This window comes from Pipistrellus hanaki (assembly GCF_964339955.1).
Source record: "Pipistrellus hanaki genome assembly, chromosome: 11".
In the NCBI taxonomy this organism is placed as follows: domain Eukaryota; kingdom Metazoa; phylum Chordata; class Mammalia; order Chiroptera; family Vespertilionidae; genus Pipistrellus; species Pipistrellus hanaki.
Window position 1 is genome coordinate 51,625,054 of NC_140513.1, and position 18,404 is coordinate 51,643,457.

General features: G+C 39.5%; 1 protein-coding gene across 1 annotated transcript in view; it reads right to left on the reverse strand.

Annotated features, from left to right (window-relative positions):
* Positions 1-13,751, reverse strand: part of FREM1 (FRAS1 related extracellular matrix 1) — a 121,018-nt gene extending 107,267 nt beyond the window's left edge. The window contains exons 1-4 of the mRNA XM_084898220.1: positions 13,448-13,751; positions 8,949-9,043; positions 7,570-7,871; positions 6,078-6,274 (exon numbers count right to left, since the gene is read on the reverse strand). Coding sequence (XP_084754346.1) covers positions 6,078-6,274; positions 7,570-7,871; positions 8,949-9,043; positions 13,448-13,681 — 828 coding nt within the window. The 5' untranslated portion in view covers positions 13,682-13,751. The remainder of the gene's footprint in view (positions 1-6,077; positions 6,275-7,569; positions 7,872-8,948; positions 9,044-13,447) is intronic.
* Between the last annotated feature and the right edge of the window lie 4,653 nt (positions 13,752-18,404).

The following is an 18,404-nucleotide window of genomic DNA, read 5'->3' on the forward strand; positions in this document are numbered from 1 at the left end:
AGAGAGATAGAAATATCAATGATGAGAGAATCATTGATCAACTGCCTCCTGCACGCCCCCCACTGGGGATTGAGCCTGCCACCGGTGTATATGCCTTAACCAGGAATTGCATTGGGACCTCCTGCTTCATAAGTAATGCTCAAATACTGAGCCACGCCGGGTGGGTGAAAAACTGTCATTATTAAAGCTGTCTGGTGACTCTAATATACACTGAGTGGCCAGATTATTATGATCTCTGAACACATAATAATCTGGCCACTCAATGTATATCCTATATAATCCTATATAATAAAAGGCTAATATGCAAATTGTCCCTTCAACCAGAAGTTCGACCAACAGGCAGGCTGGCCAACCGCCCATGTCCCCTCTCCCTGGCCATGCTGGCCAAATCCCAACCTTTGCATTAATTATGCACTGGGCCTCTAATACACACACACACACACACACACACACTGAGTGGCCAGATTATTATGCGTTCAGAGAGCATAATAATCTGGCCACTCAGTGTATAACCAATGTTGACAAATGGCACCCACTTTTGCATCAGAAAGAACTGGGCTTTTATTCTATCTCCACCACTTATGATCTACACGACTTTAGACAAGTTATTTAACTCCCCAATCTCACTTCCCCAGCTGTAACATGGGAATACTATAATAGATCCCCAAGTACATGACAGGAAGTGCCCCCTCATGTCCTGCCATGCAGCTTAAAATCAGACAGAGGCAGAAGGAGAGAAAATGAGCTTATCACTTGATACTCGTGCAACTGAAAAATGGTTACCAGTTTTCTAGTTTGTTAAACCCCCGGGTCTCCAAGTGAGAAGCACATAGTAGGATTGCACGTGACCACTCAGGCTAGCAACATGCCCTCCTCAAATGAGAGAGCTGTGAGGAAGGGGGTTCAAGCCCGGGTCTCCAGAGGAACTGTGCATGATGGGACCTGAAGTAGCAGCAAGTGCTACAGGCGGGAAGCATCCTCCTAGCAGGAGATGGTGGTTATCATAGGATTTGATGTTTCCCCCTGTGGAGAGAACCAGGCTCGATGATCAGAGTCAAGTTGGTTTAATACTGCTGAACACTGGCTATTGAACAATGAGTGCTATTTTGTACATAACAGAGAGTTACAAATGGAATTTTGGGGGAGCTCTGTCACAATTGAACTTCCAATAAGAAAAATATCAGATTTTAATGTGAATGTGAGACCGATATTATGGGCAGAGTTTAACAAACCCTCTCACCCACTATAAGAATATAAAAGGGTTGAGAGAGGTAAGAGAAAGAGAGCTTGTTAGAGAGAGGAGTGCTTGGTTGTGCTGAGTCACTCCCCCGACACCCAAAGCCACACAAAGAGGAAGGGTAGGACAACCCTACATCCTTTGTCTCGGGTGTCAGAAGAGAAGTTTCCTCCAGACCAGCCTTAAAATTGTGTCTTTTACAGGTGGAACACACAGAGAGCTGATGCTGGAACACACAGAGGAAGCTATGTGGCCAGAGGTGGAGAATAATGCTGGCTGTGCTGGGCTCAGCCTACAGTGCTTGCGTGTGGCAGGAAATAAAATACAAGAATGCTCCCAGATATAAGCCAAGTAGGACAGAGAGTTGGTCTGGGGTCACCCTGGACCCTGACCCTTAGGGTGCATCCTTGAAAGGCCAAAGAATCCCCGCAGCAAGAAGCTGGAGGTAACAATCATATTCTAGGAGCTGCAGGAAGAATTTCAAGTGACCACTCAGGCCAGAAATGCATCCTCCTGAGACGAGAGATCCAGGGGAAAGAGACCTCCCTTAAGGGGTGTCTCCAGATGAACCATGAAACTGCCCCAGAGACAAAGGAGCAGCTTGAAACATCTGGCAGACTCAGAGAGCATGAGGTCATATTGCATAGCGGCTGATCAAACAAGACTTCTCTCTCCCACACTCCCACCAAACAGCCTGCCCCACAGCCTGGAGGTTCAGCAACTAGCCAGCAAAGCTCTAAAGAAGAGGGCCCTGCAAGAGAGAAACAGGGAAGATAATCAGCACCCCCACCTCCATGCATGGTTTATGAAGACAAAAGAATGTATTCACATGCCATTTAAAGATCTATCCGAACATTCATAATTTGAAAATTCAAAAATGGAGAAATCACCATATAAAAGGACTGGTGCTGAACAATATGACCAATTAAACCTAGAGTTAAGTCTAAATAAACATGTTAAGAAAATGAATACAAATATCAAAAGAGCCTACTTGAAATAGAAGACGTAAGAAATAACACTATGTAAGAAACAATAGGAGATAACAATCATATGCTAGACCTAAAACTGCAGATTACATAAACAAAGCCTGAGAGTTGGGTAACTGCTGGGAAAAGGGATAAATAGGATCAATCCTTATCATCTAGCAGTGTTTCCCAAAGTGTGGTACGTGTACCCCCAGGGGTACGGGAAGTGTTTGGTGGGGGTACGCGTTGCACCGGAGTTTGGTGGGGATATGCACTGCACCGTGCTTAGCTGTGCCTAATTCTATGTTCTCATGAGTATGAGGGGTACTCAGAGCTACGAAAATTATAGAAGGGGTACACATATGTCAAAAGTTTGGGAAACGCTGATCTATAGGAAGGAGCCAGTGAGCTTGGTTTTTTGTTTTGTTTTGTTTTGTTTTTTACTTTAAATATTAAAAACATGGGTTAAATAATTTTTTTAAATTTAGAATTTAATCCTGGTTAAACACAAGGTGGAATAAAGGATTTCCAAAAAGTACAGATAAAGACAGAGAAAATTTAGCCTGTTGTGTAAGGCAGCTTTTTACTAAGAAAAGCAAAAAACAAAAGGAAAAAAAAAACACCTTTATATGTCTATTATTATAAAAATATAGCTTATGTTCCTTTTTTTCAAGACAAATATTTTGAAATTAAATATCTAATTATGTGTGTCTTGCACAAGAAGCATTTAAAATAAAATTATATACAAAGGTTAGAAGTAAAAGGATGATCCAAAGTTATCATGTAAGAAAATAAAAAAGCAAAAGTGACCATATCAATTTCAAAGAAAGGTAAAAATCCAAGGCAAGAAGCACTAAAAAGAAAAAAAAAATAGAGTGGGCAGTTGATATGATAATTTATACAAGACAAGGCTTCTAATAAGCATATTATACTTAATATTATGCTGGCCAACTCAGTGGAGAAGAGACCAGAAATAACAGGAATAATTACTGAAAAAGGAAAGATAAAATTATCATGATTAGTAAAAGATATAATTATGGTTTGTAAAAGCCCAAAGAATTGAAACGTTCTTAGAATAATTGAATCCAAGAATAAAAGCCAGAGAGAAGAAAATTATACCCAAAAAAATCATTTTCCTATTTTTCATCAGTAACCAATTAGAAGATATAATAGAGGGGGGAACCATTCCCAATAAGTTAAAAATAAATAAATAAATAACTGCCTAGGACTAGATTTACTAAGTGTGGTCAACATGCATGAAGAAAACTGAAAACTTTAAAGAGACATATCAAAGAACATTTGCCTAGATGAAGTAAGACACCTCACTTCTGGGTGAAAAGACTAAATATAGTAAATGTTCTAATGTCCCAATTCTTCCCCAAATAACTTGTAGTTTTAATTGAATCCTGATAATAATACATAGGGGATTCTAGGCTAATCTAGGAACAAAAGAGCTAGCTTTGAAATATTATAGTAATATTTCTGTACAACAAAAGAATCATTGAAAATCAAGGTTAACAGGTTAATTATCAACAATAGCGTTGACAATTTTTGCTACTTGGAAAACACAATTTCTGTGTTTCAAAATATAATAAAAATTTGTTGTAGGTGGATTAGAGAGGCAAACATAAACAAGAAAACCTTTAAATTTTTAGAAAAAAAGTTTATTGGTAAAATAATTTGATAAGGATAGATTTATACAAGCATAAAAATAATAAAAATATAAAATTTTAAATAGAGCATAAGTTTTACTCCATAAAACAAAACTAACTTTGGTGTACATGTCTAACTTTGGTGTACAAGTGTGTATATGTTTGTGAGTGTATGTGTGTATCTGAAAGTGGTAGAAATATAGCTAGTTTTATTTCTTCCTCTTTGCTTTCCATGTTTTGTTTTGTTTTTTAAATGCTCTTTGCAGTGAGCGTATTAATTTTATATTCATAAGAGAATCTGTTGTATGACATGCCAAATTGTCTATGAATTAGGTTAACTCTAAATAAACTAAGAAGATGCTTTAAACGGGTCAACTCCCAATAAAACTGATCTGAAAATGTAAATAAAGCTCTAACTCAGTATAGAAAGAAAAAAAGAGGAAAAGAAAAATCAACCAAGTAAAAAAAAAAGGATCTACTTTTTTTTTTTTTTTTTTTTTTTTTTTTTTTAATGGAGCTAAGAAAGCATTAAAAGTAAAGAAGTTTCACATCAAAACAAGCAGAAGACATCTACTAGTAGTTAGGAGACCAAGAGTTTAGTCTTGGCTCCACCATAAAAGAGCTGTGTATGTTTGGGCAAGGTATACAATTCCTCTGGCCATAACTATACAATAAGATGGATTAAACCAGTGACTTTAAACCTGGCTGATGACCAGGTTCTTTTAGTGGGTGATTTTTTAACTGGCTTTTGTCTGGTGCTTATTATGTGCCAGGCTTCTTTATAAGTATTACATCATTTAATTCTCTCGATTATTCTAAAAAGTAGGTATTATTACCCCCACTTTAAGATTAAAGAAATAAAGCATAAAGTTCAAAGTTACACAGCTAGTTAAGTAGACATTTAAAACAAGACCATCTGTGTCCAGCATCATGATCTTAACTATTAAATGTTAGACTCAAATCTATCTCAAAGTTTTTTCCAAATCTTTATTCTAAAATTTTCTGATCATATTTTATCATGTCTTATCAATTCCTGAGGAATAATAATGTTCAATGTTTGGATCACAGGAGAAAGCCTAGTGAGAAATCATACTGTGAGCAATGAAGGTCTTTCACAAATGCAATAGTGGATTATTGGATATCAGCAAAAATCCAAACTGTTTCATATGCTACAATCTCCTCAACTACCCAAATCAATAAATTGTAGAATACATGAATCAGTATAGTAGCATGTTAAATATTTCAGATAAGTTGATTCCACTTTATGTCATCATTTCAATGTGAAGAGAGTAAGAAGAGGAAAGGACATGAGAGCTTAAAAGAAATTGTAAGATGGAGGAGGCTATTGGAGGCCTGTCTCCTTCATGATCCAGTCCTCCCCCTCAAAATCCAAAGGAGTTAAAGGACATAATCTGCTACACCCATAACATAGGGGCTGAGGTTCCCTCCCTCTCAGTTTTCGTGGCCTCACAGAGTGGGTAGACCCTGATTTTCCCTAACAGCTGAAACGTGGTTCTAATAAAGAAGGGGGAAGTGAGGCATCAAAGAGGTGTTACAAAAGGTCAAAGACTAGCTGAAGAATATGGAAGGAGGGCGAGGGGAAGAAGAGAAGCATGAAACTGGCCCCAGTCCAGAGAAAACCGCTAAGCTGCTTAGCTGGTACACTGTTACTGGCACTAAAGGCTTGGTGCACAAGATTTGTGCATTGGGTGGAGTGGGGGAGGCCTCAGCCTGGCCTGTGACCTCTCATAGTCCAAGAGCCCTAAGGGGGTTGACTAACAGCAGGGAGTGGGCCTAAGCTGGCAGTTAGACATCCTTAGCAAATGCTTCGAAGGTGGGAGAGGCTCCCACCACTGCTACTGTGCTCCCCAGCCATGAGTCCAGCTTCTGGCTGAGCACCACTCCCACTGTGGGAGCCCACTGACCATGAGGGGGCAGCTCCTGCATTGAGCATCTGCCCCCTGGTGGTCAGTGTGTATCATAGCAACCGGTCATTCCACCATTCGGTCTATTTGCATATTAGCCTTTTATTATATAGGATTATATCTAAAAACTGCTGTATCGAGCACTTACTGGCAGAATAAACAAGCCTACAGTTCTAACAAATCACTTAACAGTTCCATCCACACTCTCCCTGACATGGGAACCAACATTTCACCTCCATGGAACTGGCTCTCTTTTTGTGAATCAGCTGGGGACACAGACACATAACCCAAACTCTACCTTGTATACGATCTTACTCCTGCTATCTGTGAGGTCCAGTCGGATGGAGATATAATCAATGTTGGGAGAAGGAGGATCCTTATGTTGATATCGAAGCCCCATCAGCAGGAACTCCTCACAGCTCACCGTCAGACTTCCTATGCTCTTCAGTCCCAGGGCACAGCTTCCCCCTGGACATCTGAGTTCTGTTCCCAGCTCTGGAATGTATAGCACTGAATTAAGATAGTCATTTGAACAATGCAATTGTAAAATTTAAAAGCCAATCCTCCCTCCTGCGGATATTTATTCCCTTTCACTGCCCCTAACAATACTCATGTGTACCCTCCAATCATTCGCTGAGTGTGTTGTTATTATTCTTAAAGCCTATAATTTCCTTTACTAAAAAGAATAGTTGACCAGTTGTTGCATGAGATCCTTGTCCACCAGAAGTTACACTGAGGGAAAAAAAATAATAAAATGCATTTTCTGGTGCTTGAACATCTATGACAAATAAGCCAGGGGCTCACTGTAAGCCTTCCCAAGCCCAGCCACAGTCTTCCTTTACAGCAGCCACTTCCATGGATCCATCATGCAATCTCTCTCTATCAGGCTGATCTACTCACTGACATTCTCTCCCCATCGTGCTTGTCACATACTGGAGTCCCTGCATACCTTTCCAGGTCCACTTACTCTTTTAGTGAATTTCCTCTTAAGCATTCTTTGACCAACTGAACCAACCTGCTCCCTTCCACTGAAAACCATAATCACCTCTATAACAGTCTTCCTGTCATTTTTTTGAATGGCCTTCTATATATTTCTCAAAAGTACAAAATGGATATTCTACTTCTTAACCAGAAGATTGAATGCAATGGCATGCATAAACATGTCTTTATCTGTAAACTGCTGTCCAGTCTCAAGGTGTTACTATGTCTATGATTACCCCTTATATTTCTTGGTCTTCCCATCATGCCTAGAACACTATTAGTCATATAGGAGTTGTTCAAAATATCTTGATTAAATGAATAACAGAAGAAAATGATCTATTAACTCTTCCTGATTTAAACCATTGGCTGATGCCCACCAGCTCTACCTCAAACCTGCTCATAATCTAATAATACTTAATGAATACACCAACTACTCTTAATACCAACGCCATCTCTGATGTGAATAACAGCTGACATTTTTTGAGCACTGACTATGACCCATACTGTGTGAAGTACTGTGTGCTCATTTACTCCGTCCTTATACAATCCTATGGAACAGCTATTGTCCTTGCCCATTACATAGAGGCTTGTATAGGTTAAATACAATCACACAGGAAATAAATAGCAGAGGCAATTTTCAAGCTCAGATCTCTTTGACTCCAAAGTCCCTACTCTTCACCACTACCCTACATTGTTTCAACCAGCTACAAATTAGACTAAGCAAAACACTCTCGTAGTGGAAGATGACCATTTACAGATATTTTTGTCAGTGTTAGTAACCCTCAGATAATTATCAAAACATTTCGTACGAGACTTAGGGAAAAAACTGTGTGGCTGATCTCCACGAGGTTCTTCTGGCCCAGGCTCCACCATAACCACCTGGCCATGGGCTGGCAGCCAAGTGCCCGCAGGGTCCAGCCTGACTGTACACTCCAAGGTAGGTGTCCTCTCATAATCAAAGCTAAGCAGGTTCTTATCAATGGCTCGGGACAGGCCGTAGAATTCAGACACCTCCAGGACATTGTTACTCATATGGATGATGTTACAGTCTGGTTCCAGGAGATAGACACGCAGGATAAAGGTTTCTGTGAAAGTGTCTGTCTCAGTAAATCTGTGGGGAGAACAAAGCAAAGGCAAAATTTATTGGTGCTTGGGTACCTTTTTTTTTCCATCCCCAAAATCCCCTTTTATTCTATTTTTTTAAATAATTTTTACGTTTCAATTACAGTTGCCATACATTATATTAGTTTCAGGTATACAACAGAGTGATTAGACATTCATATAAGTTATGAAGTGATCACCTCGATAAATCTATTGCCCACCTGACACCATACACAGTTGTTACAATATTATTGACTATATTCCCTATGCTGTTCTTTACACTGCTGTGATTATTCTGTAACTACCAGTTTGTACTTCTTAATCTCTTCACCTATTTCACCTATCTCCCCAATCCCCTTCCATCTGGCAACCATCAAGATGTTCTCTGTATCTATGAGTCTGTTTCTGCTCTGCTTATTCATTTATTTTGGGTGTTTTTTTTTTAGATTCCACATATAAGTTAAATCACATGGTATTTGTCTTCCTCCGTCTGACTTATTTCACTCAGCACAATACTCTCTAGGTCCTTCCATGTTGTTGAAGATGGCAAGATTTCATTCTTTTTTATGGCTGAGTGATATTATCTAATACATTTAAAAAACAGATGGTAAACTTCTTATAACTAAGCAGCTGCTCATCAGAAGGAATAATTTTGCTGAATTTTTGGACATATATTCATCCAAATTCTCATTAAGAATTTATAATTTACTAGTATAATTTCCATTTCCTATTATAAGGGGATAGTTGGATCCAGAGATACCTATACAAGGACCCTAACGGGGAACAGGACAGGGCTAATTATTTGTCACAGAAAAGCCCCAAGAAGGATGATACAAATAAAGAAGACTGAACATTGGCTACAATTCTTGCCTCACCCATCCTGGTTTCCAGTTTGTACTGATTGCTTTCTTGTTTGGAATCTAGTAACTCCTCCATGGTAATACCTATCCACAGAAAAAGAAGGGCCCAGAATAACTACCTAGCAAAGAAATGTGCAAAGAAATGTGCAATGCTTACCTGTAAAGTGCAAAGAAATGTGCAATGCTTACCTGTAAAGTCTAAGTGCAAAGAAATGTGCAATGCTTACCTGTAAAGTCTAAGCTTTACTGTGTCTTCATCAAGAATTGGGCACCCATTGTGAATATACTTTACTTCATTGGGAAGGAAATGGCAGTCAAAGACCTAGTTCACATGAAGAAATGGATAAATATCTATGAGAAAATTTGTACAAGAGTTAATTTTTCCAGCAGTGAGTAGAGTACTACTTGAGAAATTATGGTTAACATCTTGTCTGTTGTTGTTGTTGTTGTTGTGTGTGTGTGTGTGTGTGTGTGTGTGTGTGTGTGTTTTAAACACCACCACCTTTACCCACCCCCATGCCCACTCATCATTCTATAAATAATTACCTTTTTAAGTCTACAGTGCATTTGAAATATGGTTTCATAAATCAAAATGTTATTTACCCACACTCCTCAGGAGTTCATAGTTCATAGCAGTTGGGTAAGAGAGGTCTACCATGTTCATGAAAAGGCATGCATTACCAAACCCATGAATACACTGGATGAGTTCTGTATATATTTTTTTATTCTCCTTTAATTCATTCCTTTTCCAAATAGCTTTTTTATATTAAATTAAAAAAAAACAAAGGCACTAACTATGGACATTAATGTGGTTAATCAGAGCCAAACCTGACCCACAGTTGTTTCTCATCTACTTTAGGGAGACCACTTTTATTTTTTATGTAATAACAGAAATGGTTGCTAAGACAAATAGCAACCTAAAGGCAATTACTTCTATTCAAATAAAATTATAATTAACTGGATCACCTCATTCAGAACTGAGAATTCTAATTTTTAAAAGATGTCTTTTCTCATTCCACCTATCCCATGACCCTCATTCTGCCCACTCTGACTTGGTAGAGTTCTAGAAACACAGCAGGTCCTTAGATAAAGTTGTTTCTTTCAATGTCATTTTGTTGTAACACTGATGAGATGCAGTAAGACCTTAACTCTTGTTTGTATCAATTAGCCTATGGTAAAACTGGTTTTGTTACACGTCGTTTAGCATAAAGTATCCGAACTTATTGATGATGTTAAGTGAGGACTTACTGTTCCCTTGAGGTATTCACACATCATCACTGTTGAGTTCATGATGTTTAGCCTGTACCTCGTTATAGCTTTGAACATTTACAGACAACACACTCTGAGAAGACTTTACCACTAATACAAATGATCTTTTCCCACAGACATCATTGGTTCCTCTTTCTAATTTACAACAAAGAGGGAATAAAGGAAAGACCTTTCCCATATCATTGACAAATAGTCAGGGTAATAAAGAGACAATCTGTTTTGTTAAAAGAAACATCTGTTTTATGTTTCGTAATATGTTTTCCTTTTATAAAAGGCGACAACCATAATTGTCCATAAATTTACTAACTAAAACAAAAAAGAGCTAAATCCTTTTCTAATTACTGTCTAGCTTTGTTTTTTTCCACTTCAACTGCTTTTCAATTACAATTTATAATTAAATTGTCACACATTCCTAACTCATTACTCACTTTAATGACAGTAAACTGGTTCAAACTAGAAATGTTTTCTTACTGCTGTATTTCTTACACAAAAGAGCAAGCTCAGCACCAAACCTGGGTGTTTTTCTACCCAGGAAATTTTTTGATTTGGGACAGGTGTGAGAAGGGCTGTGTGTAAGGAAGTCTTGCCCTAAAACATAAAAAATAAATAAATAAATAATTTAAAAAATAAAAAAAATCCACTGCCATTGACCTTATCTAATTGACTATATCAGGAGGGTTGTCTAAACAGAAGATACTGATGTTTACCAATTGAAATCCCTTTCCAAATATCCAATAGGAAAATGAACCTGTTGGTCCTAGGACAAACTTCAGTAATGAAATGAAAACACTAATTGAACAGATGTTAAACAAAACATTTCCTGTGCAAATCAAATAAAACTGTTCATTACCCAGCAGGGTGTTGTTAATACAGTCATCTTGCTAGAAATGGGTTCACATAAGCCTTGCTTTCAACATCCTACTAAGATCTATTAAAGAATAATGTGTAGGCTGTGTGTGTGGTGTGGTGTGTGTGTGTGTGTGTGTGTGTGTGTGTGTGTACTTGGCTTTGCTTCATTTCAAAAACCCCATAAGAAATAAATCCCTGGAGCAAGCTCAATCAATCTGGATTAAAAACAAGTGCACTTTTCAAAAAAGTATACTTTACTTGGCAATCTTGTTTTTGTTTAAATTATCATAATAAAAATAGGAAGATGACCTGGCAGTTTGAGAAACAAAGCTTTCCGGATATCTAGATTTCTTTAAGATACAAAATTCTACTATTTGACCCAAAAAAGGTGATGAAAATTCACATTTTAATGAATTCCCTTCCCATAGGAAACATTTTAGAAGGTGCAAATCACACATCTACTTTATATGATATAAATCTATTCGAGATGTCAAATTTACCTACGGAAATACGCTGAACATTTAGGACTTGTTTGTTGTTTTGATTTATTGTTGTTCATCCTTGTGACCAAAGGGCTTTTTTTTTTTTTTTAATCTAATTTTAGATCCCTTTTTGCTCTCCAGTGCCTCACAGTCAGCCAAATGGTGAGGACCACAAAAAAAAAAAAAAAAAAAATGGTGATGCCGAGGCCCATTTGGCTCAGTGGATAGAGCGTCGGCCTGTGGACTGAAGGGTCCCAGGTTCGATTCCGGTAAAGGGCATGTGCCTTGGTTGCGGGCACATCCCCAGCGGGGGATGTGCAGGAGGCTGATTGATGATTCTCTCTCATCCATGTTTCTAGCTCTCTATCCCTCTCTCTTCCTCTCTGCAAAAAAATCAATAAAATATATATTTTTTAAAAATGGTGAGGACCACTGAAACATCATTGGAAATATCCAAGAGACAATTCCATTGCTCTCAGAAAAAGTGCTATATATATTTAGAAGTGATAGGCTCTTTGGGATGGGAAGAAGATACCCCTCATAGGCTGACTGAAGTAACAGCACCTCCTTCCCAAAGCGCTTTGTAGGGAAAGAGAATCTGGTGAAGAACAGGGCTTTTGTTTTGCTCAGTGGGGGGTGCATGCTTGAGAAGGAGCTAGACCAAAGGTGGCCCCAGCATGCTACTAGGAGGACTTTTTCTTCTCTTCTTCCCCCACAAAATATTCATTCTCACTTCAAAATAAATGTTGGACATTTTTTAAATAGATTGATTGGAAGGGGTACCAAATTATCAGTTCATCAGTCTTTATAAAGCACCTACACATATCCATCTGGGGACCCCAGTCCCCAAGGATTAGGATCCTATCTTACTGCTCCCAAAACTCCAAGGGGTTTTTGTTTGTTTGTTTGTTTTTTATGACCCCTGTCCCTGTTGTTGGGTCTCCATTGCTTGCAGCTGAGCTTATTTATGTCACCTGCCCATCTGGGGCTCTCCTTTCTCCTTGAGTGATAGGTGTCAATCAAACACATTTTCAGATTGCAGGTGTATTGAGAAAAAGTGAGGAGATACTACAATTATGAAACCCTTATGGACCTGGGGCCATTACTGTATACTAGCATTTTTTAGATGCCCACCTGAAGCTCTTTGACTGACAAAAGCAAAGCTCGTGGGAAACTGGAGGGAAATATTTGTTTACTATCACATCAGGAATACTCCCAACATGAGAGCCTTCCACAGAATTCTGAAGTGCTTCAGAATTGGACCATAACTTTGTGTCGTAAATAGAATATCTAGAGATATCAATCTGAGCTACCATCTACCCAAGTCTCTATAGTCTACCTCCACAACTTCCATTATCACTTTTGAACATCTTTATGGAAGGAATATGTTCTTTACTCAAATGAAGAATAAAATTAATGTTCACAGTTCAGCAAGTGGAAATGATAAGATTTTTCCAGAAGCAGCAGCCAATGTTGAATATTCTCGAAATTGTTTACATTGGGAGGATAATTAAACCACAGTAGAAACGAGTAATAAAACCGGAAGCAATATTTCTATTGTGTATGCAAATAAACTCCAAGTTTCAGCAAATACAATATATGATCTTATAGATTTTTTTAAGTTCAATGAATTAGAAGTCAATTATTCACCCTAGAAAAGGATTGGGCATAAAATTCCCTGAAATGACAAGATCTCTTGGGTTCTGAGTAAAGGAAAAAAATTTATGCTGACATTTTTGGAGAACAGTGAATATTTATCTTCACCTCTTTCCCACATCTCTTCCGTTACTCAAAGGAATATTCAAGTGATGCTAACCAAGGAAAATGTCTTCCCGTTTTACTTTGCAATTCTGTGGTCACAGGTGTGTCCTAAGAATGCCTTGAAATCCTGATATCTCATCCAAAGGTGCCCTGATGAGCAATGGGTGAGATCATGTGGGGCAGGGATAACCCATAAAGACTAACTGTGTCTCACCATACCAGAGACTGCCTACCTCAACTCTTGGAGGGCTGTCTCTGTTTTGTGTTCTCCCCCCCACCCACCCCCCCCCCCACACACACACACACACTCTCGCACACTCCCATTCACACACACTACTGAAGAGAAAATCTGGGGCATGACCTACCTGTGGAGTGAGCTTCCCAACCCTCTGGGTTATTGGCTCATTCATCACGACTTCCACTTTGCAAGCATCTTTCTCTTTGGGGATGGCAAACTCCAGGTCATCTCCCGACAGGAAGGCAGAGCTGCCCTTCATCACCCTGACCCCACGGTTCACGCTGATGAAGGTGGGGCTGGCCCAGCCCAGGAGCAGCAGCAGCAGCAGGGCTGGCAGCCCACCCCAGCTCACGGAGCTCATGCCGATGGGGCCAGCTCACTTCTGTCCACCGGTGAAATCCCTTCAACAAAGGAGGGCTTCTGTGCTTCTTCCGGGGATGTCAGCTCATAGTCCAATGGGCAAGGCAAGGGGTCCCGACAATGTGCCCCAAGTTCTTAACATGCTTCTCTCATTGCAAACTCAGACAAGGGGGCCTTTCAGGCAATCCCAACGCTTTTAATAAAACTCGCTGATCATTCCTGACAACGCTGGCAAGATTAATGTGCTTTTCTAATCCTGCAAATGGGGACAGGGGTTGGAGGAAAGGAAGAGAGAGACCAAGAGGTTTGTATGGCTATTCAAAAGATCCCTACCAACAAAGCAATCTTTCAACCAGCCTATCATTTTAGTTAAATTAAAAACAAATAAACTGGCTTGACCTCCAGGTCCATCTGAAAGGCAATGCAGTCATTTCATTACACTGCCAGTTACTCCTGCTTCCGGACTCAACCTGCCCCAGCTGAGATGTCAGATGTGTGGTCCAGCAGGAGCCAGCCAGCCAGCTGCCCAAGTGTTTCAGAGAGAGAGTTGTTGAACTCTTTGCTTCTTCTTTCTCGTTTGACAAATCATAAACTAACGTGTGGAAGAGGGCTGATAGCATTATTTGTACACTGTTTGAAAACATGATTAAATCTCAAAAATAAATTATATCCTTAAATTTGGGGTAAGATTAGGTGAACTGAGGGTAGTTTATTAGGCCCATAGACAAGCTTTACACTTAAATGATTGCAATAAATTTCTGTGCATAATCAATGGATACTAAAATACATTTTGACAAAAAGAAAATGCCTCTATTATTCACATCTAATACATTAAAGAAAGACTCACTATTTGAACCCTTTCACTTTTGAGGTACTGCATGGCATATGTCATCTGACACCTGGGGTATAAGCTTTAAAGCAGCCTGGTTTTGATGGTGTCAATCCCCAAATAAAACCATTCACACACTCCCACTGACCACATTGCCCACACGCAGGCTGAATAAATTACAGTGGCTTACTCGGGCAAGAATATAAATTTGGGTGTTGAACTTTCACAGCAAAATCAAATCTTGTTTTCATTCACACTTGGCATCTCAGAGAGAAGAGAGGCAGCAGGGTAGGTAGGTGTCTCACAAAACTGAGAGATAAGCGTGACATTTGCATAATGAGACTTAAACAAATTAAGTCAACATGTAAAGGATTCAAGGACTCTACACTCTTGTGCATTCCTCTTATCTCATTCTTCTCTCACTTCTTCATAGACTCCCCAATTTTTTAATATTGAGGAACCTATAGCCCAGTCCTTGGACCCTTTTTTTTTGTCTATCCTCCCTACGTAGGGATCTTATTCCTTGGCTTTAAGTACCACTTATATGCTAATGAACCCCAAATTTATCTCTCTGACCTCCTCTCTGAAGTCTAGATTTGAACATGAAACTGTCTATTTGACATTTTTGTGTGGGTGTGCAACAGGCAACTCATATTCTATGTAGCCAAATTTGTGCTCTCTCAGTTAATGGCAACTCCATCTTTTCAGTTTTTCTCCTCTTTATCTCTCACTTTAATCCAAATAGCCAAAAAAATAAAAGAAATCCTGTTTGTTCACTGTGATGGACAAACCTTAGTGTAACCTCCAATAATTCCAGCCTCCTAGTATCCAGAACTTCTCTCCCCTTGAGTGGCAACAAAACAAATGACCTTTCCAACCAACAGAATAAGGCAAAGGTGATGGGGTGTCATTCCCATGATTACGTTACATCACATGTGACTCTCCTGGCAGATAGCAGCTAAAAGCACTCCTGCTGAACTTGAAGAAGCAAGCCCCCATAAGTTCTATTGTCACAAGGAAACGAATCCTGCCAGCAACCCAAATGAGCTCAGGAGAAGATCCTTCCTAAATCAAGTCTCCAGATGAAAATGAAGCCCAGTCAGCAACGTGATTGCAGCCTGATGCTGACCTGAAGTAGATACCCAGGTAAGCTATGACTGGACTCTTAACCAGTGAAAACACTGAGATACCAATAAACTTGTGTTATCTTAAGCCACTACATTTGTAGTCATGAGATTGTTTACACAGAAATGAAAACTGAACACGCTCTTTCTTCAAAACATACCCATCAAAACTACTCCTACTACTTCTGTTATCACCCTGGTCCAAACTACCACCAACCAACTCTGAGGACTATAATAACATCATATTTGATCTCCCTGCTTGTCCTCTTGCCTCCCCTATGGGCATTTCTCAACTTGGTAGCTGAGGTTCCCATTCAATGCTAATTATATAATCACTTCTCTGCCCCATTCTCCAATGGCTTCTCATCTTAAGAGTAAAAGCTGAAGCTTTTATAGTAAGCCTTAAAGCACCATGTATTCTTTCTCCCCACTTACCTCTCTTATCACATCTCCTGTGTGTCTTCCCTCTGCTCCAGCCACACTAGTCTCTTTTCTTTTCCTTTTTTAATATATTTTATTGATTTTCCACAGAGAGGAAGACAGAAGGGGAGCCAGAAACATCGATGAGAGAGAATCATCGATCAGCTGCCTCCTGCACACCCCCCACTGGGGATGTGCCCACAACCAAGGTACATGCCCTTGACTGGAATTGAACTTGGGGCCCTTCAGACCATAGGCATAACCAAACCAGCTCTGGCAGCATCTTTTCTTTTCCTCAAACAAATAAAGAAAAACTTACCTCTTCCCGCCTTTCTCCCAAACCTCTGACTCGCTGTTTCTGGTGGCACATTCTTCCCTCAGATACTTTCCTTTCCACCTCACCACTTTCAAGTTTTCCATCAAATGACACCTTTGCAGGTGACCACACCTAAACAGCCCATGAAAATTATGGCATTTTCATCCCCAGCATTGTTTTAAAACTTAGGCCTTAGAACCATCTAACATAATACAGTTGCTTATTTATATTGTTCATGGCTATCTACTTCATGAAGGTGAGGATTTCTACCTTTGTATTCAGGGATTTATCTTTAGGATTCCCTAAGTCAGTGGTCGGTAAACTGCAGCTACTCGAGCCACATGCGGCTCTTTGGCCCCTTGAGTGTGGCTCTTCCACAAGATACCACGTGCAGGCGCACACGTACAGTGCGATTGAAACTTTGTGATCCATGTGCAGAAGTCGGTTTTTGGCTCTCAAAAGAAATTTCAATCATTGTACTGTTGATATTTGGCTCTGTTGACTAATGAGTTTGCCGACCACTGCCCTAAGTCAATACCATTGTGCAGTTTGAGGATGCTGCCTTGTGAAAAAATAGGGCCCATCAGCAGCAGGCAGAGCTGTGAGCTAAAAAAAAACCCTGGGTTTCTAGGATATTTGCAAAGCAGAGTCACCATCCCAGCCCATTTCTCCAGAATTTACATCACAGAGTGTACAGTAAACTTGCTCCATATTTAACCGTTATTTTAGGTTTACTTTGTTATTCATCACTGAACTCTATGCTTTGAATAATCACCTTACTCTTCAAGTTTTCCTATTAATTTAGTTCAGTTACTATTCACCTAACTACTGTAACTTTGTACCTAACAGCATATGGGGCAATAGCTCATTCTCTATATCATAGCAAGTCCTTAATTAGGAAACAAGGGCGAACACCAAGATTTTAATGTCCATTTACTGGCATGAGACACAGAAAGAAAGAGAATCTATTTCTGCAGTAGAAACAAATCCTGTCCTTGCTTTCTTGTGTGGTTCAGCTGCTCCTGGTGCCATGGCTGAAACTTGGTTTTGCTATTTCAGACCATTTCCCCACCCTTGCCTTTCTTCATGGGAAAATCATATATTCTAAGCATACCTGTTCAAGCCAATACAAGCATGTGAAAATAAGTCCTAAAAAGTAGAAAACCACCCTGCTTCGAGTTAGTTCTTATAAAAATTCAAAATGGTTTATTTAACCAAACTTTTTTTTTTAATCTTGGTAAATTGCTTGAATGGAAGAAAATAATTTAGTGACATTTCACCTGGTGGGAGGGAAATGTGAACTATAGTATTTATTCCATGATGACACATTTAGCTTAACTGTGGGAGCCTGCATTCTCCATGTTGACCTGATCATGATACCCTGTCACTTACCTGAGATGATCTGTGCACAAGAAAAAAAAATGGATCACATCTGTATTTCCAGGCTGTCTCTGCAATGGGAATGCTTAAAGGTCAGTGTTAATGATGGGCCCTGAGGAGATTCATAGTTACTACTGTTCCTCTGCAATTTGCAATGGTAGCTACACAACACAGGGAGCACCTTCCTCCTCCTATGCCAGCACAGGCAGCACAGTCGGAGTTCTCTGTTTACTTGCTTTGCTGTTTGCAGGATGGACACTTCTGTAGCCAGATACTCTTCTCCTTAGAACCCCAGGTAGTTATTACCAATCAAGTGAAGCTGCCCATGAAATTACCTCAGGGGAATTACTTCCTGACTCACAGACTTAGATCTTACAAGTACCATAAAGTCTTTAAGAAAGAAAATAAACAGCCCTGGCTGGTTGCTCAATGGTTAGAGCATCAGCCCATGGACTAAAGGGTTGAGGGTTCCATTGCAGACTCAATTCCGACCCTGGGCATGTGCGGATGCAACCAATCAATGTGTCTCTCTTACACTGATGTTTCTTTCTGTCTCTACCCCTCATTTCCACTCTAAGAATCAATGGGGGGAAAATATCCTTGGGTGAGGATTAACCAAGAAAAAGAAAGAAAATAAACAGAGAAGTGTTATTTT